This window comes from Aptenodytes patagonicus, chromosome 11 (genome assembly GCF_965638725.1).
Source record: "Aptenodytes patagonicus chromosome 11, bAptPat1.pri.cur, whole genome shotgun sequence".
NCBI lineage: Eukaryota > Metazoa > Chordata > Aves > Sphenisciformes > Spheniscidae > Aptenodytes > Aptenodytes patagonicus.
Genome location: NC_134959.1, coordinates 11705972 through 11728521, shown reverse-complemented (window position 1 = coordinate 11728521; position 22550 = coordinate 11705972). Strand labels below are relative to the sequence as shown.

At 38.3% G+C, this 22550-nt stretch overlaps 1 protein-coding gene across 2 annotated transcripts in view; it reads right to left on the bottom strand.

Annotated features, from left to right (window-relative positions):
• The window catches only part of PEPD (peptidase D), a 145121-nt gene that overhangs the window by 93700 nt on the left and 28871 nt on the right, over positions 1-22550 (bottom strand). Inside the window, exons 7-9 of one of the 2 annotated variants that reach the window (XM_076349138.1) lie at positions 16912-16956; positions 9810-9885; positions 8323-8369 (exon numbers count right to left, since the gene is read on the bottom strand). In XM_076349138.1, the coding sequence (XP_076205253.1) occupies positions 8323-8369; positions 9810-9885; positions 16912-16956 (168 nt within the window). The remainder of the gene's footprint in view (positions 1-8322; positions 8370-9809; positions 9886-16911; positions 16957-22550) is intronic. The other variant, XM_076349139.1, reaches the window with a different exon arrangement.

The following is a 22550-nucleotide window of genomic DNA, read 5'->3' as shown; positions in this document are numbered from 1 at the left end:
CAAGACTGCCTCAAGGCTCAATTTGATCTACTCAGGAAGAGCTGTTGAAAGCAAAATCCAAGCAACCCAGAAATAATGTTGGGTTTTGAGGCGTTCTCAACAGGGGCAAATTCCTTTTAGCAGAAACATCACCTCTACTGTCTGATACGATTCAGGTTCCTCCCCAATCCTAAGTTTCACTTAGAGTTCATTTTCCATCACTTCTGCCTGGCAATTCAACTCTTTTCTGCCCTGCTATACAACTCAACCTTAGTTACACATGCTGTCTTCAGCTCTGCTCGGACAGCAGAAATGCAGCATAGTTGCATAGACAAAGACTGCAGCACTAAGCAAACTTCAGTACTCTTGCATCTCTCACTACAGACAACCACCTGCAGCTTTGTCCTTTGCTGCCTTCATTGACTTCCCATACATATATTTTTTCAATTATTGTTTGTAATCTCAGACCTTAATAAGCATCAAGTGACCTAAGCCTACCATGTCCAAACAACACTTAAAACTCCACGACCAAGACCAAGACCCATGATCAAAAAAATTACAACACTTGAGAGCAACACAACATTCTGCAAATGAGACCAAGCTCATCTGCATGGAGAACCAAACTAAAAAAGACTATCTTATATCATCCTGTAATTATAATCCTGACCTTGTGTTTTTCAATACTGCTGATAATGGGTACACTAAAAAACCTACTACCTGCCAAAATAGTACACAGTTCTGCACAATTCTTCCCCTAGAGAGATGATGCAACAACAGAAAACCAAACAAAAATCAAACAAACAAACAAAAAGAACGATCAGGATAGATGTTAGAAATGCTGCTTAATAAGCTGGAAGGCGGCACTTGCACACTACGGTGATGAGGATGCTCTAAGAACCAATTTGGAAAAGAATTTATGCAGGGGGCACGCCAGCAGCAAGGAACAGAATCTGTTCATTTTCTTTTCATCTGTGTAAAATGGTTTTGATTTTCAGAAGGTCAGTGTGCGACATCACGTTATTAATGGACAGTCTTGGTATTCTACTCATTTCCTTCAAGTTGGGCTTCTAGTCTCTAAGCATGATCACGTAGCGATTCTGGTTATCAAAAGATGAGGGCCAAACACACAAAATTCTGATCTCTCTGCTTCAACAGTAATTAGCAAAAATTATTGAACTAAAGCTCACAATGCAGACAAAGCCTCACATATGGTAGAATCTTTACTTTTGACTTGTCTGAACAAGTATGAACAAAATCCACAGCAAATAATAATCAGTTCAGCCTGCTGACTTTTACAATGAGTTCCATTTCACATATCTCCAATCTTAGCTTGTCATTAGTAATTCTAATTAGTTCACTATCTCAATGCCATGCTAGATTCAGTAAAAACTGAGATCATTGCTAATTTGAGAAGAAAGATTGTTCTTTCCTTAATATAAATGAGTAATAGTCACTCTACAAAACACCCACAGAAATTAATACTGCTTGTAATTTTCAATCAGATTCAAAATTTAAATAAAAATTGCAACTACCTTTTGATTTCCAAAAAAATAATAAAAGGGTAATTATGAATTATCACAGCACTAACGAGATTAACAACCCTGTAAGGACACACAAGGACAGAGCATTTAAAGTTCGGTTATATCTTGCTATGCAAGCAAGCCCAGTTCTGTACGCACACACGTTGCATACATCCTTCTACAGCTCTCTTTCGAAAGAGAGCTTTCTTTCTCTCTTTTTACCATTTTCTAATACGAGCATGGTAATTGTTCTTTGGTATCTGTGGGCTGATAGAGGGTTTTATTTTAAAGTTCTCACACAGACCAGTTCCACAATTTTTTTGTAGAAGATAAAACCCAATTATGTGGAACTTCAATCACAAGTCACAAAAGAGACCTGTGCAATTAAACAGTACTCTTCTACACAAAGAGCTAATTAAAGTGGCAACCAGGAGGTGAACCAGAGCTGTCCTCTACTGAAAGAGAGGACATATGAGCTTGCCACGGGATGTCCTGCAAACGGAAAATGCTGAGAGGTTACTGGGAATATACTGGAACTGCTCTGCTCCCTCCCAGCAGTTAATGGAGTCCACCACCAACCACTATGACCACACAGACCAGCAGTTCAGGCAAATCTGGTCTCAGAGGTTCCAGTGCTGCCACGTTGCCCTCCACAGGGGGTTTCTGCCCCCCACATTTCTCCTCTCAGCTGGGGAGAGGGGGAGAGCAGAGGAACTGGAAACGGATACATGTTTGCCAGGGCTGGGGCAGCTGGAACCTCTCAAAGTGGATTTACCACAGAGAAGCACTTCTCCTAAAGCAGTTGAGGTGCTGAGACAGGAGGTCTCCATGTTCAGGAGGTAATCCTCACCCCCACTTCTGCTGAGTCGAGTGCGTGTACATATGCATTTCTGCCTCTCTGTGTCACAGAAGAGGAACAATGCTCAGGGGTTTTCTAAACCAATTTTTAAATTCAGATTTATTTTAAGACTATTTACAACCTTAATTCAGCTGGATTAGGAAATCAGCGGAGACAGCCTAATTTAAAACATCAAAGGACCAGCTGTACCTGAGGAAGGTAGGCAGGAGGGTAAGGCTGCAGGAAGTGTCTCTCTGAATCTAGTTGCTCTTCCCACCAAAGATATATCTGACTTCCCTCTGGGCACTGGACACCTGAGATTCAGTGGCTCACTCAACCTAAGCAATTAGCAGCTACCCGACATGTGCCGTCAGAGCTGCACTAAGCTGCCTACCTGGCCCTGGACCACTGTACGTCATTTTGTACCGCCGTTTTTAGGACGTTCTGGGTGACCCTGAGCTGCTGTCTCCCACCAGGCGCTCCCCTGGCACAGGTATGAAACCACCAGCTCATCTAGTCATTTGCCCGCCGGCCCCAGTACAATCCCTGTTGAACAGAAGCTCCTGCGCTGCTCTGCAGTGCGGACATTTTGCTAAAACCAGAAATTGCTGCTGATTTATTGCTTCCTTTGACCCTTCTACTAGAACAAGATATAAAGGCAAATAAATAATATTGGGTACAAGAATGTCTTAGTACCAGAACACCACCCAGACAGCAGACAGACACATACACCAGTCCTATGACACAGGCGTGCGGAAACAAAGGAAAAATAAGTGGATTATTATTTTTTCTAAAACGTGGGGAAAGGCCACCTTCCTCCTTTCTTTCAGATGTTTTTCATGTATTTTCAAGTTTTAAATCCAGCCTTTTGATAGCAGTAACCGACATTTAAAAACCCATCACCTCTAATTGTGAGGCAGCTTTGGGAAACAAGGCAGTCAAGCCATTTTCAGGCTACACAATGCTACCAACTGTTTAAAAAAAAAATTAAAGGAAAAGAAAATTACATTTCAGTAACTGAGCAGACTGACGTGCTGCTTGAGATTAATGGAGTGCTGGTCTCTTGTTTAATAAAAATCCTATATACAAATACCAGTGAGGGTCATGGAACAATTCAACACCATTCCCATGTCAAAAAGCAACTGTGAAGAATTCACCCGAGTATTTTTGTCAGCTGCAATGGGCATTCTTGTTTACTATCCACACACACTTATGCGAAGGACTTACAAAGGCTATGCCTGAACTGAAATTCTAAACACAAAAACTGGATCATGAAAAAAATAGAAATATTTTTAAAGATTATTTGCTACAGAAGTCAATGACTTTCTCAAGAACATTCAAAGAGCAAAATCTACCAGGAGATGGTAAATGGCAAATCCTAATTAGCTAAAACAATCAGCATTTCACTAAAAGGAAATACCCAAAGGAAAATAAATTTTTTCTGGCTATTCTCTCTTTTCTAGTGAAATAACACGTTTTATTTTCAGTTTGTTCCACTGGAGCAGAGGAGAGACAGATAAATGAAAGATGAGAGCCATAATCCATGAGAGCACTCTCAGATAGTGAAATTTAACATTGATAGATATGACAGCAACTCATCTCAGAGTCTAAGCTCTGCTTTGGAATCGGGGACAGCACTAAAAAGAATAGGGATAAAGAACTCATCAGCCTCGGCTGGTAAGAGAGGCAAGCTGTAGAAATAATCTGTAAGCACTGTAAACCAAGAAGGAAGAAGCTCTGTAGCCACCTTATTGCTGTTTTATTCTTTAAATTGTTGCTGTTACAGCAGAGTGGAGTTTAAGTTTACTATTAACTACTACAAAATCACCACAATTATTCGTATGGTTGTACAGACCTAAAAGATCCGCTGCACTATATACAGAGGGGGCATCTGTACAGTTGGGCAACAAGCTCTTAACCTGGCTGGCACATGCTCTGAATAAGCTCTAACTCCCCGCTCTACAACCGCATCCGAAGAACCAGTGTCACACCCAGGAACCTTTCCAGCTGACTGGTGGTAACCGGCTGCTGCAAGATCGTATGGAACATATATTGCCCTCCATCACTTGTACCAACCTTAGCACCAAAGCATTTAAAGTCATAAGAAGGAAATGCAGGCAAACCTTACAGAGAGGAAAGCAGGCATGGGGTGGCTTCCCCTAGCAAGCCGATAATAAAACCAACAGTGCCTGAGCAGTGCCCAAGAGCTACAGGATCAGTCATCCTCTGAGCAGGTATCTTCTTACTTTGCTGCTTTTACTGATGGAAACAACATGCAAAGTACTGTTACCACCTCTGACACCGCACATCACACTACCTGCCCTTTACACTAGTCAACTGCTCCTTTGTTTTAAAAAAGCCCACTCTACAGGATCAGGATCCAAGTTTTTGGATCCTAGGTACTGGAATCACAGTTATTTGGCATGGTAACACTAAGGTGCTCCTGTGTTCAGCAGCTGCAGAGGGTTCAAAGATAGTCAAATAATCTAGGGAGATCCTGGACAAGGGAATGAGCGTTTAGGCCTGGCTTAGTGCTGCCGAGTATCATCAAGGCAATGATGACTACATTATCATTCAATGAATTCAGGACTGTGCACACACTCCTATCGCAGGGCCTTCAGTGCTATTAAGAACAGGATAAAAACCCACAGAAACGGGCAATGCATACAATAGCTACGTGTCCAATACTGTGTACATAGCAAGCTGGTCTTCTGTTGCTACAGCATACACTTTCACATCATTCCCCAATCAAATCAACAATTCCAAGTAGTCATCCCGGTCTTAAAATTGCTCTCTTCAATAAAAAAGGGAACAAAAGAGAAAATGCATAGAAGAATCAAAACTCCATTTGGTAAATACTAAGCAGACGAATAGGCAACACTCTAGAAATTGATAAACACTGACCTAGAGAAGGCATCTCCAGTGCTTTAGAGCACCCTGAAACAGATGATTGTAGGTCCTCATCAGTACTTTCAGTGTGTATGTATATATCTATATATATATACAAAATACTTTTGTTTATATATACACACTTAAAACAACTTAGCCGAAATAGATTTTTTCACGTACTTCTCGAGCTGAAGAGATTTTTTTATAATTTTGCTGTATTTTAACAATATATTCACTACAGAGCAGTTTCATAGTTAAAGCCTTTAATTAAAGAAGATTAATTAAACATGAGATAAGCACAAATACTAAACAAATTACTTCAGAGAAAATCCAGAATCTGACCTACCAAAATGACTTTATATGCAATTACACATGCTGTGAATTACTGTTTGTAGATAATTGCCTTGGCTGTCTCCTTAAAGTCAACTGACCTTATATTAAAATTAAATAACATCAAACCAAAAAAAGAAAGTCAGGGCTGATTAGACTTGCAGTTAAATGCGTTCATTTTTTATATATCTCAGCACTAACGCATTACTGGTTCAAAATCATTTACCAGTGGACCTTAATCATAAAGAATACTTCCAGCATATTTCTGAAGCTAGCTTTCAGCCCTCAAAATAAAAGATATTATCTTATCTACAGATTTCTCCATGATTTAATTTCCTTCAAATTACTTCTCAGAGAATAATCCCAATCCTAGAAATATAACTAGCTTTATATATTGTTGACTCTTAGATACATTTCCTAGAGTATTTTAACATGTTCTTGCTGTATGATACAGTAGAAGTAAAAGGACTCATTTTTTGTAGGAAGGCTGCTTAACTGAATGAACAAAGAAAAGGCAATGCTTAGGTTGTACATGTAATAATGGAAAATTTTAATTGCTTTTGAGATCGCTGGCATTATTCTTCCTAGCAGACAGGGTCAGACCAGCTTTGTACCCAAAAACACACATGCTATCCTCCACAGTGTCAAAGAATGAAGTAAAGCAATATGAAGGGGGTTTATTGGCCACATTTCAAGAGATAACCTATATTCATTTCAAAAATTCACGATTTCACAGCCATCAGTGGGAACTGCAGATGCACCTGGGGAAGAGGGCCACACAATTCTGAAAGCTTTCACAAAGGGAGTGGAAGCCCTAGAAAGATCAGAAGATGAAAAACTTCATTAACTTTTAATTGATCTCTTAAATACAAGTGTGAATACTTTTGATAAACCTATACAGACTAAGACTTTTGGTTCTCTGCACCCTTAGATTTCAGATGTACCAAAGCTGCCGAATGCAAGCTATCTAGCCTGTTGACAAAAACAAACAAAAAAACATTAGACTACATTAATGGGTTTATCTGCATACAGAGTAGGGATTTCCTAGACTGTTTTCTAACTTTATTTATAAACATTTCAACTACACATTTCTTGCCAGAAAGGTGTGGAAATGACAAGTTTACATTTTTAGGACCCTTTTCCCCTAAGCAATAAGGGAACAGAAACCGGAGCAGGGATGAATTCCACCAGCAACAGAAACTGAAGTTCTAATTACAGTCTCCAAGGCAGATGCTACAAAGGTAGTCTGCCAAGACTGTTTCATTAGTGAAATAACCTCAAACTCTTTCAAGAAGTGTAATCAATCAAGACATATGGAAGAACAGAAGGCAATTTTAAATAGGTTTAATAGATAGTTGCCTAATTTATTTATTTTTTTAATTGAAAGACACAAATAATCTTTTCAAAAGGTTGATGTGCATGAAAGAAGCTAGCTGGAGAAGAATGAAAGTCCTGGAGTGAAAATGCAATATACCTCATAGACTTACAGAAGAGTGTATATACATGTATTTGTTGCACGACATTTAAACCAAACTGCCAGGATCATGACATTTAAAAGCACTTGAGAACAAACTCTGCTCTATGGAAATTTTTGAATACTATTGACTTCCAGAGCCAAAATTTCACTATCAGCATGTATAGCATGGGCAGTAAGTAAAATGAACACAAACACAAGGTTCGTTAATAAAGTTAGTGGGAGAATGTATACAACATATTTTTTTTCCCTGTTACCTGGTGGTATATGTATCTGCAATTTGAAGCACAGTCAAATTATAGGCATGAGCCCATACAGTCTGTAGAAGTTTAAACTGCTTAAATGTAACACGAGTTTTTCCATATTGCCTATGTTCTAAGGGCATTATTTGTTTTTTGAGCTGCCTTGAAATGCTGATGACAAACATTGAGGTCACTTTATTTTCCCCCCACTGCGGGCCGAATTAGCCTGCTTAACATTCGAAAAATTACTGTCAAGAAACAACAGTAACTGAGATATGACTGCTATTTTCTATTTCTTCATTATGCAAATACTTTGAAAATTGAAAATACTCTATGCAAGCTAAAAATAAATGGACTTGGTGATCAAAACTGTGCTTTATAAGATAGGCTGCTGATGATCTAATGTAAATATTGATTTAAAAGAGGAAGCAATGTTTTCCTTGTATCTAGACACATCACTACTGTATCAGGAGCAGCCAATCATTCCTATATACGCCTGTACAGCATGTTTTCTTCAACATAAGAGAGATATGCTGTATTCTTATTGACTTCTTAACAGCTGTAGTAACATCCATTACTTTTGTGAGATGAGCTCCTTGTACAGGCTAAGTACAGGTAAAGCCAACTCATAATTGCAGGCAAAATGTAATTGAACACAGCCTTTTATAAGGTTCTTAAACACTCATACATGCAGTCTTCTAAGCATAACAAGCATAAGGGCAATGTTTATCCATAAACACCATTTTATTGGATGGCTTCAAACAATAATAACAGCTATTTTGTAAAGCTTCTGTAAATTACTAAAACTCCAGGAAGAGAATTATGCTACACTAAACCATCACCAAAAAATAATCAACCATCATCAAATACATGTTTGAAACTGATGAAGTACCACCTCAAAATAATAAAATTATGTTTACAACAGTCTTCAAACAGCAATGAGCTCAGTCTCAACTGAATCAATGCTACTGCTTTGCCTCAGTTATTGCTTCTACCCCTACTACAGAGAGACCTTCTCCTTTTTATTACAATTATTGAAAGAACTCTTACCTCTCCATCTCGTATTCTTTCATACCTGCTTTTACTGCCTTCATTACCTGTAAGATACATATTAACATGGGACATTCATAGCAGGAGGGAATCTCATATTTATAAATTTATGACTTATGACCAAGTATCTCCCAAGGAACCTATATTACAAAAATATCATCTGTACTTCATTTAAATTTACATTAGTAGATGTATTTTAAAACTACATTAGAAATCAAACTCATTTTAATCTTTATAAATGCCTACAGTCTCCAGCAATAAAGCAAGTTTAATTGCCAAACTACTATACCCTAATGAAGTGCAGCTTATCAAAATACCAATGCTTAATTCCAAAAGCTCTGGTGAACTTGGCAGCAAGTCCTTTTGTTTTACTTTTATGAAACACCAGCAAAACAAAACTGTGAACTGGAATATACTACAAAGGGAGATTCTCTTTTATACTTTGCAATCTGAATCAACAGAAAACTACTAGAGTTAACACTGTTTTACAACCCATAAGTCTGATTTTTGTTCTCAGATTTGCTGAGAATGTGCACCAGTTTTATTCCTTTGCCTGTTTCTGTATTGTAAAAGTTCTAGGCAGCTGCTCTATGGAAGAAATTCTCTCAGCTGTGATAAGATTATTCAAGGATGATGAAGGACCAAGAAGAACGAATGCAAATTACTATCCCTAGACTTTGCAATTTTACAATATTAACTTTAAAATATTTTTACACTTCACAGTTCAGAAATCTGAGGAGCAGGAGCAAAGACAATAGTTGAGTCAGTAACCTCATCAGCTACTTTTACCTAAGCTCCCTCTGGTCATCGCTCAGAACTCATGGCATCTCTGCATCACTATATGGAGTACAGGATTGACACCCAAGTTAATTTTGTCATCAATACCAGTAAAGCAATATGACTCCCCTGGTACAGTGCTAGGTCCAACCTAAGTAGCCTTGCTGAGAGCCTGGATTTGTCTTTGCCACATTGCTATGTCAACAGAATAGCATCTTGAAGCACTGTACTGGGGCACATACCCATCTCTGAGGAGCAACCTAAGGAATCCTTGCACTACCCTCCATTGTGCATGTAAATGCTCCTTCAGTTTGTAAGGATCTGGAAAGACTAACTTGCTAGTTAAACTTTTCAGAGCTGCACATGCTGACATGGGCCAGAAGAATAATCTTCTTGATCTTTTCTTTCTCCATCACTATACAGGTATTCATGCATACAGGACAGATAGACTGCAAGGAGGTCACCTTCTGCTGAGGCTCCAGCTCTTATCCAAACCCACACTTGATTTCTCACATATCACAAATGCACCAGTGAGTTCAAGGACAATGCAAGGTATATTACTGGGCTGTAATAGGAGGGATATTATCCTCTTATTTCTATCCAGCCTTTCCATTATTTTATTACTAAGCAATTCAGGGTTGCTGGGAACATTTTCTGAGTACCACTGCTACACTAAGAGCAAAAATTATTAACAGTAAAGGATCCATTACCTCTTTATGAGCTTCACTGGAGATTTTATTGGTGTAGCGCAGAACTTCCAACTCCATGTCTGTCTTAATCACACGACTTAAAGAAAAGTAGAACAGGTTATCAGGTTAGGTTGCAACTTCACAGCTTAGGAGTATGAAATAAAAAAACCTGAAAATAATACGCATCACCTATGGTAAAATTAGACCAAGTACACCTCAAGAGAGAAGAGCTATTACAGTATTCATGACAGCAAAGTTTTGTTGGCATTGCTTCACCATTAGCAAAACAATCTTACAAAGGGAAGTCACAAGCATTCCAAACATCAGCCTGCTTTATTTTAATACTAATAAACAAGGGGTCCAACCGACATTTTTTCAACTCATTCGACGATACAATAGGAACAAAAGCAATGTATTTCTGCATTTGTCATGGCTCAAACACTACTTCAAACGGAACACTTCTACAAGCATACTTGATTTACTTTTTAAATACAATTTGAAACTAGTTTACATAATGAAATTCCCAGAGCTCCAGAATTTCTATTCAGCACAATCCCAACTCCCACCTATTTGTAATACCTCAAAAGGCAGGGGGAGAGGGGGTGTGTGAAGAAATGCTATTTCTGTTTGGTATTAAAAAAACCCCAAACATGAAATTCAGAAGCCACAGCAGCAGTAATTACAGTCACAATGTCCATTCTCTTTCACATGCTTCTGGAGGAAAAAAACCAAACCAAACCCCCCCAAAACCCCATCCTGTTCTTCATGCCTTATGACATACTGAATTTGTGTCTATTTATGAGCCTGTTCTGAACTCATATCAAAAATTTATCATTAAACTCTTTTCTACTTACGCTGCTTTCTACCATGTATTTCAAATAAAAGCAGCTATTTAGTGTGACATGAACAGGGAAGCAAAGATAGTTCCATAGCTTCTATTAAAAATCACCTACTCTTCTCACTGCTACACATACTGATTTCCTAATATTTCTCATGCCCATCTCAAAAGCAGCCGTGAAGTACATACTTACTGTTTACAAAGAACAAAACTACATCTATTGAATTGCATGAAAATATTTAAATTGTATTTTCCAGCTCCACTCCAGAGCTTGCAGCAGTTACAAAGTACCATAACTGTTATATTTTGAAACTGCCACTGACACCCCTTTTTTATTATAACATGCTCCTACTCACACTGCTGTAGAAAACTATCTACTGTATTTCTGCTCCTGTAGTTTGTTTTAATGAGTCCAGAAACAGGTTTCTCAGCCATCAGTGCCTCTGATGTGCAATAAAAGCATTTCCCACAGACAGCGATTGCATCACTGGGCAGCACAGCTACTCCCCTTCAAACACAACTTTTCTGGCAAGAGTAAAGGTACCTTTGTAAAAATGCTGATATCAATCAAAATGCTATTACAAACAGGAACACAGTAGAGGGGAACAGATTGACATTCTTTGTCAACTGGAATATGACACAAAATAATCATTACGCACATTGAGAATGAGAAGTACAAGGCTTTAAAATGCACACCGAGGTGAAAAAATTACACTGGGATGGTATAATCTGCTCACCATGGGTGAGGAAACAAACTTCTGCTTCTGCCTTTCAGCCAAGTCATAAAGAACAGTAGCTCGAATATATTCATGTTAGAATGAGGTAGCAAAGGCTTATAGATTTATTTTTTTTTAATCCTGTTCTTCAGAAGACTGCACGTGCTAGCAGGATAATTTAATACTTATTTGATGTGCCTTTATATTACTTTCAATATACAGTACATATCTCTGATCTGCAAGTGCCTGAAAAATAGGTTGTTTCATAATTCAGTTGTCTAATCTCTTTATTGGGATCTGCTAGTAATACAAGTTAGTAACTGCTCAATGGCAAGTGCAGACAGTATTAGAACCTATTTTACCTGCTAGGTCATAAGGCTTCAGGGTCAAGGTATTTATTTTAGATCGTAACTTCTCAAGTATCTTTTTGCATATACAAATTCATGCTCAGCCTCAGACAGACTTTTTATGCAATGCATCACCTTCATTTATACAAGGTCAAGCACTGAAACATTTTAGAAAATGTTTAGTCATTCTGAGACCAACAAAAACCACAACCCAACCGTTGGTAGGAAAGAGAGGGAGGATGTACAGTTGTGCAGGGAACACGATCAACTTCATCCTCCACTAGATACCAAAAAGAAAAAGTCACTGGGCTCCTACGCTGTCTGCAGTGGTACTGTTGATGGAGTTCCCACCAACATAGTTGGGTAGCAGAAGGGCATGTATTTCACCACCTTCTCACTGTTTTGATGGCATAAAAAGCAACACTCTCCCAAGCCAGGTTTAAAGCGTTGCTAGTCAAGCACAGTGGTTAGCCCTGTAGGGCAATCTTGTGGGTGATGAGTGGTCCACAGTTCTCATGATGTTTTCCCCCCACTTCCAAGACAAGGCTAGGAAGAAAGTCCCATCTTTGTTCAAAAATGTGAACTTCAATGTTCTATTAAAAACAGCTCTTGGACCAGTTACACACTCTGCATACATTCATTAATATTTTAATGGGAACAAATAATTTCCAGGCTCCAGCTAATGCAATTGCAAAAATGTACAGATTCAGCACATAACACAGTTCTCAGATTAACAGGCAAGCCACTCAATGCAATCAAGTTAAAATAGAAGCACAAGTCTCCTACTGTCAGGACTGACCTATAATTTTTAACTCTTTTTTTTTTTTATTTCACCAGTGTAAAAACATTTCTTCTTCCTCACTCTCCTTTTTTATATACACTTTGTGCTTTTATTTGCACTTGCCATATGAGCAGGTGGTCTTTTCATGCATGTCAGTCATCCAACAGAAGAGAGAAGCTTTAATACAAACAAGTATCATTTAAGTCCTGAAATTAAGTTTGCGCATTTTAAGTGGCTGGATACCAAATTTCATGCACAACCTATTTTCCATTAATCAAGTGGTCAAGAGCACACAGAATTCAAGGCAATTATGAGGCTGAAACTTGCATGACTCGACTACATTTTCTTAAACCAGTTCTTTCCTCAAAGATACACAAATGTTTGCTTCTCTATGTGCATTCACCATTCCTGATTATGCCACCAGAAGTATCCATTCCCAGTTATCAGCTCAGTGTTTATCAGCTGTCTTGTTTTGTTGTTTTTAGTACGTGCGTGCAACCTTAATGGCTGCTTTCTGTGACATGCATGGAAAACATCTGGGTACGTCCACTCCTCCTTGTCCTTCTGGAAACATGACATTTACAGACCACCTAGTAAGTATATGCTGCCCATGTAGACAGACTCGCAGTCCTGCCTTGTCTTCACTTTTTTTACCTCTGCTGTTACCTTTCCACATTTTATTTATAGAAATTTCTCTACCATAGTTGATATATTTATGCTCTTCTGCAAGCTTTCGCATAAAAACTTGCTAACTGAATTAGCATTAAAGCCAGTAAACACAGTAATGCACGTATGCAAAGGATAAGTATTACAGTACAATTCTGAAAGACAGTTGCATGAACACCAAACATGGGAGTTCATCTTGAAACAGTTCAAAAAGATGTTAAGAGGTTTACAACATAAATTAAAAAACCTCTGAAAACACAAAAAGCATATGCCCAGCTTTAAGACATTAACATACAGATCATTTTCCCCGAAGAAACAATTATAGCTTTCCATCAAAGCAATGCAAAATACAGAATATATGAAATCTTCCACACATAAATATCAAATCCCATTTTCATTGAGGTTACAGGAAAATACAGTATATACAGGCACAAAACAAGCCATACATTGCTAAATGTATATCTTCTAGCACCACCATGATTATGGCAGACTGACACTGGTATAGCAAAAAGACCATTTAGCTAAGTGCTAGTGTAGAAAAAATTTCCTTTTGATTACTGGGGAGATAATTTGGACAAGTTTGCAGTTTGCCTTCTGTTAGATGACATTTTCTTTTCAGAACAGTGAAATCAATACTTAGCGTATACATTCAGTATCAAATTTGAAATGAGCCCTGAAATTGAAAATGAAAGTGTTTACATATGTTTGAAAACACATTCACTCAATTTAAAAAAAAAAAGTGAAAATACCCATCTGCAAACTGCTGAAATCCAATCTAAGGTCAAATTCTTTTATGTTTTATCTTTAAGTTTCATAGCAAGTCAGAAAATCTTGAGATCTTGAAAAAGGATGAGTAAGCAAGGGAGACAACAGATCCTTAATCACAAACGCTTTGCCCCTTATCAGTATTGAACCATTTTCTCCGCATTTTATTAGAAGACTAGAGCTGCCTTTTGTAACTCACAGTTTTCCTGGGCTGGTTCAGAAAGCTCAGCCATTTCACCTCTTGCTGGCAGTTTTGACAGCATGGTATAGATCGGAGTTTTTCTGACAAGTATCATGTAAAACAGAATAGTTCAGAGCTTGCTGAATTTGAAATTATATGCATCCATGCAAGCATATGATTCAAATTAAGCAATTTCCTACCCTAAAATATAACCCCCAAAAAATTCATCTTCCTAAAAGAAAAATATTCTTAATTCTAAAAATGTTATTGCTTTCCAAAGAAAGTTTCTTGGGCAGTAACTTCGACATTCCAAGGAAATTTCTACTTTAGGAAGTTTTAATACACATAGCCTGTCATTCATGTATTGATTCCACCAGACACTTAAATCATAACAACAGTCTTTAACATACTTCTGACTTAAAATGAAAGCCACCAAACTTGATAAAACCTTTTAAACCACTTTTGAATGCAAATCTGAACTTTGGCTTCAGTTAGAATTCCCCTTCCTTGAAAGCCAGGTGGAGGGAAGGTGCGTACCAAGCATCTCTCCCCTGTGAGATCGCAGGGAGACAAAATCAGAATTCTGGGCTGGCACTCACAATTTACAGAAAAGATTCTCTCTACACCAAAATGAACAGCTCCAAGTGCTGCCTTTCTACTGCCTCAATGCTCCATCTATCTCAGTACAACCTCAGGGCACAGACCTCATGTTTGTCCATCCCTGAGCTTCCTGAAGAAGATTTACCCCCCCATTAACCCAAACCACAGAGGAGAAAAGCTTATCAGGTGACACCTTGGTAAGGTGGATGGAACCAGAATGAAAGCTAACTTTGGAACAAGCTTGTAGCCCTTATCCAAAGCCTTCTGCAGCTAAAATTGTCATCTCTCCCTGTAGTGCTGCTGTATCTACAGATCAAAGCTTGGAAGTTAGACCAGGCCCCTTTTCAGGTCCCCTTTCTTGCCCCTTGTCCTTCTCTGGTAACAAGAGTACAAAAAGGCGGGCAAACAAGGAGCACAAAAATGGCACTGTCAGGTTAAAGATGTAGCTCCCTCCTCTGCTCCTTAAACGGTTTGTCAAGTCACTTAGAGAATCCTCCTCTGGCTGCTGGGCACATGATAATGAAGTGTCAGAAGCTGAAAGTTCCCAATGTCTTAAACAACAAAAAAAACCCATGCCCAACACCAAACCAACCAACTAGAACTCAGCAGCAGCCACCTCTGCAGGAAAATAAGATTTTATGAAGACCTTCTAACTTGATTTACCCTTTCTATTATTTTTGTAAGCGATATAACATGGCATCAGGGGCCTCAGAGCATGCGTGAACATTTCTAGATCTTCCCTAACAATATCTGTAATGACAGGAGCTCGACTAATTAAACACTAATGATATTTCTAAAAGAAAACAGGTTTTGCTAAGCTCCTTCTTTAGCAAGTCTTCCTAATTGTGCTTAATTTGTACATCCCTACACATCAATTTCTAAACTCGTGGTCTGTCTACATTAGTCAGGACTCTGCACCTCAAAGGCTGACCAACTCTTAAATTCAGAAATCAATTCTGTAAGATAACTTCTTTGTTTTGGAAAAGGAAGGGTCCAGGTTCTAGAAGGATAGAATAGGCAGGATTTAAAAATTGGTACCCTGAGCAATTTTCTGTGTTACAAAGCACTCACATTCCCCCTTGCACTCATCAGCAGGATTTGCAAGCCATGAGTCCCGCTACTATACATCTCCAGGTCCACCCGTGACTCAGTGACGCAAAAATGTCTAAGCAAATTTTTCCCGCCTGCCACTTTGCTTTTACAACTTTTTTTACATCATGCCAAGCAATGAAAAATGGCTGTAACAACAGAAATATGACCTATTAAAATTCTACACATTCTGAAATCACATTGATGTTCAAAAAACATCTCCCCAGCTTCCAAGCTGCCAACTAGATGTAGATGAAGACAGCAGAAGATTGTTCTCAGCATATGTGCTAATAATAAACATTAATATGTAGTAGTACGTAATACAATCAGCTACATCAGTGGTAGTCGGAGTATACACTTTCCTGTTTGTATTTTAAGATTCTGAGCTTATCTGTCTTAACTAAGGATTTGCTTCGTCATTTCTAGATTAAGACACTGAAAAAGCTTAGATAAAAACCTAATTCATTAACAAAAATCCACTATGTTGTTTCTTCAGTTAATTTCCTAAATGGAAAACTATAAAGCCCTAGTTATGGAGCAATCCTGAGGACAAAGTGAGCAATGCTGACCAAAAGAGGAAAACTGGTAAAATGCAGTAGCTTTGCAAGCTGCTAATACACTTAGTCACGCTCTCTAATTTTGTCTATTCTAGATAGGCTACAGCAGAATTCCCCTAGAATTACAAAGTATAGTTACATGAATAATAATTCAACAAAATTAATGCTGTTAAAATAAATCCTAGAGAAGTAATAACACCTTATTAAATATTACCTGTTCAGACGCAATTTTCTTCTACCTTTGATTTTCGTTGCTAGAATACGAATTATCCTCAGTTCTTTTCCTATTCATACAAATTCACATTTACACAAATGTGACTTAACTCCAAATACATTCTATAAAAATGTATATCCAGACACAAGGCTTAAGAAATGTTACATAAATTCTTGACTTTTCAATGCTGTTACGTAGCCCTGTTTTTACTTTTGCACATTATTTCCACCCCACAACACGAAATCAGCTTAAAATCAAAACTCATGTAGTAAACTAGGAGGCTTCTGCTGAGGGAATCTCTCTGAAGCAATGGTACAGAATATAAGCACATTCAACAGTACTCAAAAAGAAAGATTTTCTGCTACTCACCATTCTGCAATTTCAGGATGAAGGATTTTGTTGTTCACATTAAATCTATTAAAAAAACCCAAAAAAATACGAACGTTAAAAACCAGCCAAACACACAATAGCAGAGACTGCATATTTACTTGTGGGTTTTTTTTAATGTGTCTTCTCTGAGGATGTGAAAACCTGCAAAGGCAAATATTGTATTGGAATTCAGTAGAGATCAGTATAGATCCCAGTGAGAAGAATGCACACACTCATATTCACTGTGCAGATATTTCATTTTTAAATACGAGACTAAATCAGATACGTAATTTTAAGAATGTGCAGAAACCAGAGTAACAGTATGTTCAAGACACATTTAAAAAACTTCTTTTGACAAATATAAAATGTTATCAATTCACTGCTATGAGTGTGGGTTGGACCAGATCGACCTCCAGAGGTCCCTTCCAACCAAAATTGTTCTGTGATTTTAACTTTGCGCCTCAAATACCCTTCAATGAGATTAAGCACAGTGAATTGCTAATTTCATCCTTTTTTTTACACCTTCCGATTTTTGTGTGCACAGAATGTGGCATGTGATAAACAAGCTTGCTCAGAGGACTGTGAAAAGGAAAACAACCTCTCCTTGTCTTTTCCGATCTAGAGAAGAGGCAAAGCAAAAGCTTCCATCTCACCTTGGCCTCAAACACTTAACTGTTTTTCTATTTATTTTCTACATTAGCAATTCATGTATTCTTGGAACTATTTTCAGGCTTTCTAAACAATAACATCACAGTGGCCAATAGAGTAAGAAACTGAGTAATTAAGTGGAACATAAATGGATTTTCAAGCATTGTTCAAGGGTTTTTTTGCTTACAGTTTAAATGCCTAAGGAGTGTTCTGCATCAAATATATTTTTGTCTGACTCGGGACTGCTGTCTCTTCAGTTAGGGCATTTAAGAGAATTAAAATGCTCCAACGCTCCCAACAGATCTTCAGAAGAATACTGTAAGGCAACAATTCATTTTCCTACATTTTTGAAGGAAAAATTAAATCTATTCCAGGTTATTAACTATTCTTTATACCTCAGAAGGGACAAACTAAAGCACAAATCCAATTAAAACAATTCTTTGGAAGTCAATTCTGATTGTACCAGGGTCTTCCTGCATCCTCAGATAGCAGAAAAAAACCCCTATGCCTCTCTTTTTCAAGAACATATGCTCATAAACTTATAAAATCCTAACAAGGCGAAAGTTAATAGCTTTGTGTTCCTACTCCAAGATAGAAAACAACAACTTATCACAACATTCAACAAGGACAAGCTGCACAGTATTCAGTATTATGGGTATTAATTAGAAACCACTGGAAAAGCAACAATACAAAAAGCCACAAGTCACAGAATACTGCATCATTATAAAATAAAATTGATACTTGGAAATGAGAAAGTCTTGTAAAACCAGAGAAAAAGGGCACTTTTTCAATTTCATCATCACCATCCCAACAACTATTACCTATGTAGGCCAATGCAGACATAATTCTGGAATGGAAGAGCCAGTTAAACACAAATTTATACAGAAGAAAATATACGAATGATATAGTAAAATCAGTCTATAAAAATTCTAAAAAACTAAAAGCCTGAGCTCCCTATTTGGCTGGAAAGCATACCAACAGACACCACCACAGAAAACCAAGACACAGAAGAATTAAGCTGCAGCTGTAACAACAAATACAAGAACTTTCAATAATTGTCGTCAGTATATCAGACAGAAAACACATCAATGAAGGCAAGTGTAAGGAGGCACGGCAGCACTACAGAAAGCTCCAACAGCAGCTCTATGCAAGTAAGACAACTATAAACTATGGTTATCATGAAGTAACAAAAGAAAATAAAGGGCAAGGAAGGGCAGGTACAGAAGGCAAAAAAAAAGGGGGGGTGAAATTGTACACTGGCATAGGCTTATAATAGTTCAAATAATGCTCTTTTAGAAAAGAAATCTCAGCTGAGAGGTGTACCATCTCTGTTGCAGTCCCTGGTTTTTACCTATCCTGGCCCAAAAAGCTCTGCCTGAACTGTCTTTGTGCTGCCAAAAATGCAAGTTTTACTTACTGGCTGGGACCACCTACTATGTGGCAGCTTCTTAAAATTCTAGTTGCTGTCAACTGGGGAAGCTAATTAGATACACAGAAAGGCAGTAGGATTAAAGCAAGGGGGTGCTGGGGGGTGGAGAAGAGGCAGGAGGTCATCAGCAGAACGACAGTTTTATCTCTCACCTGAAAGACAGATTTTCTGATATAATGTCAAGTATAAAACAAGATCTTATTCCTCCAGGACACAGCATCAATTCAAATTTGGAAGAGAATCTGATCTATTGTACATAGCTTTTTCAAGGAAGCCAACAATTAAGGATTGAACCGTCTCAACTCCACTTAGCTTGTGACAGCTGTGGGTCCTGTGCGAGTGGCCACAAGGCTACCTGTTTACAACTGCTAGACTTCTAAAGCTAGTGACTCAAATTATGCTTCACTTTAGTTACCAACAAGGCAGTTAAACAAACCACATCCTAAAAGTTACCGGTTAAATAACAAGCTCAAGGGGAAGAGCTTGTCATCACTAACAGGAGAACATAAATAGCGTTCAAAAATAATTCACATATTTGTGCACAAAGTCCTACATAAAATAACCCTACCTTGTCCATCCAGCAAAGTTTTTATCCTGCTAGACAATAAACAACGTACTCTTAAAAACCATGTACTGCCCTAATGTTAAGAGGATCACATAGAGCAATCCAATTCTACATTTTCCTGCAATTTGCAAATTGACAATACTTAGATGATGAGATACGTTGTCTTGGGGAAGAAAACAAATTGGTATTTTGCTACACTTGCAATCTGTAACATGTTAACACTCCCATTTAATCAACACAGAACTAAGAAATACTACACTGAAAGGCATGTCCAAATTGATTTCATACTCAGTTGTCCTTTAACATGCAAGACAATTTCATTAGTTTAAAAAAAAAGCTAGAAATCTACACCTCCTGTATAATAACACTGTATAATGAGACCCTTTTTTCTCAGTTTAATGAATACACTTTGTGTGTATATGGTGATAAAAATCTAAAACATACTCATATACAGTGTTAGAATTTTCTACTCTTCTTCAACATGGACAGTCTTTCCCCTAATGATTGACTTCGCTACACAATAGGGAAGAGGCCATTTAGATGGTCTTCACTGTCATACCGAACAAGTGCAGTTCTGAGGCAAAGGAATTCACTGAAAAACTTTAAACATTAGGTACAATTGCTTAAACTATCATTTACATCAATCAGTTCTGAGGATGAAAAAAAGCCCCCAAAACAGCCAGCAAAGATTCATTCAACAGTGTTTTAAAGTATGTGGCACATTACTGTTTATCCATACAGGTTCAAAATCCATTTTCTGTATGGTGAATCACATCATCTCAAAGCATTTTTACAAGTGCTACATAACCGCTACATGATTAGATTTAAAAAATTCCTGCACATTTTCCAGTCTGAAAAATGGATCCATGAATTAGAAAAAAAAAACGGAACTAGCCTTTATTAGCAAACAGAAATACATATTTCTAGAAAACAATGCATTAGAACTGCTTTAGAAATCTGCCTTCTGCACTTAAGCCATCTGAAGCAAGTGAGAGCAAGTCATTTCTGTAGGATTCGTAACAGCTGTAAACAAAGCTGACTTGAGGGGAGTTAGCAGGAACAACATTAGTAAATGGTCCAGGTCTCCTAAGTCCCTGTCCCAGACTGCTCCCTCCACTGAACCACGGTACTACCCACCGCTGATCAGGGAGACTTCCCAAGTACAGCCATTCTCCATTTTTACAGATTGCAGCAATATACAAGCTTTTTTTAGTACAACATACTTTGCTATATGAGAGAGCTATAAGTAAACTAATGGAAACTATGATATGATTCACTATTATGGGCTCTATTATCAGCATAAAATCAAGTTTGATCATTGCTAGCAGGACAAAAATAACTTAGGGGTGATCTTCAGGGTGAGCATAGAAATAACCCATGACCACAGTAGTCATTTTATCTCAAATTACTATTTATTACAGTGGAAAAATTAATCAAATAGTTTAGGTAATTATGTTCCAGAAGTAGTTCAAAAGGTTCAAGAAGTAAGGCAGGGAAGCAACATCATTAGGGCAAGAAAAAGGCAGCTTCTGACAGGAGCAGATGAACAGCCTGCAAAGAGAGCAAGATTCAGCTTTTTCAGGAAATGATACATTATTTCTATTATTATCCACCGCAAAAAAACCAAACCAAACCAAAAAAAAAACCACCACGCACCAGGGCACAGTCAGTCTAGGAGAAAAAAGACAAACGGGAGCAGGAAGAACACAAAAGGGCCCTAGCGAGCAAATACATCTTGGCCAGGCAGCCAGAAAATGGAAACAAACAAGAACCCAGGAATAAAATACAGCATCATAGCTAGGGCAGTGCCCGGCCGAGCGGAGGACAGAGACAGCTGACAAGGCGCAGTCATGGGCAGACGGGAGGGAGGGCGGTTTGAAAGAACACATTGCTTGGTACAAACTCTGTGGTTTTAGTCCTCTTGGAAAAAATCAAGACATTTGAAATATATGCGTTTCTACGAAGGAAACATTTGATACAGGAGAGGTGGAGAAGCAGGGAAGCAGGAACTCTGAAATTGGTTTGGGTCTGTGTCGAAAATAAATATAAAATGGGCTGATTTATATGCAGTTACGAAAATCTGAGGAGAGCAGAGTTTAAAAGGAAGCTCCCCCCTCCTCCACACCCTCAATCAGCAGTGTTCACTCTCTAACTTGGCACGCAGACCAAGAACGCTCTCACGACAGACGTGACAGCCCCGGAGAAGACAGAAGCAGGAGTTCGGGAGATCAAGGGAAGGCTGGAGTGACAAGTGGTTTGAGGGCACAGTATCTGTCAGAAGAGGGGAGTGGATCTTCAGCACATCCAACAAAATCAATGTGTGCTCTTCCATACCACGAGCACGGGAGGGGAAGACACCAACCAGATCTGTCAAAGGCAGCAAAATGAACAACTTGGTGCCTAGGAGTGGACAGGGATGAGCATATCCCAGGTCTTAAAAGAGAATTATCTGCTAAACAGCTGGAAATCGCCCCTGAAGAATGAAGAAGCACTCTTCCCGGAGCACACTGACAGCATGTTTACCGCAAACTGGGAGGCCAGCGATAAAATATCATTAATCCCTTTAAGTGTTACAGAAGACATGCTATTAATATCTCAAATCAAGTGCTAAACGGAGTGGCTTCCTACCTTAATGTTGACTAGTAGTAGAATGTGGTACTAATTAAACTCTAGTGTTTAGTGAAATTCTGGGGAAAAAAAGGGCTTTTTGGTACTTCAAACAGACCTTTGTACATCATTCCCATAACGAATTACTGCTGGAGTTAATAACTGTTTATATTTCATGTGGAGGTGTCTCAGATAAAACTGGAGGTATCGCTCCACACAGACTTTGGAGTCTGCCTGTACCTGCAGAGCGTAAGGTAACTGAGTATCTACTTGGTCAAAGCAACTGAACATCATACTGCTGTAACAGCAGAGAGGACACCAAATATTCATTAGAACAGTTTGCTTGTATTCTGGAATAGTTTATATTTAATTGACTGGACAGCAAAAGAT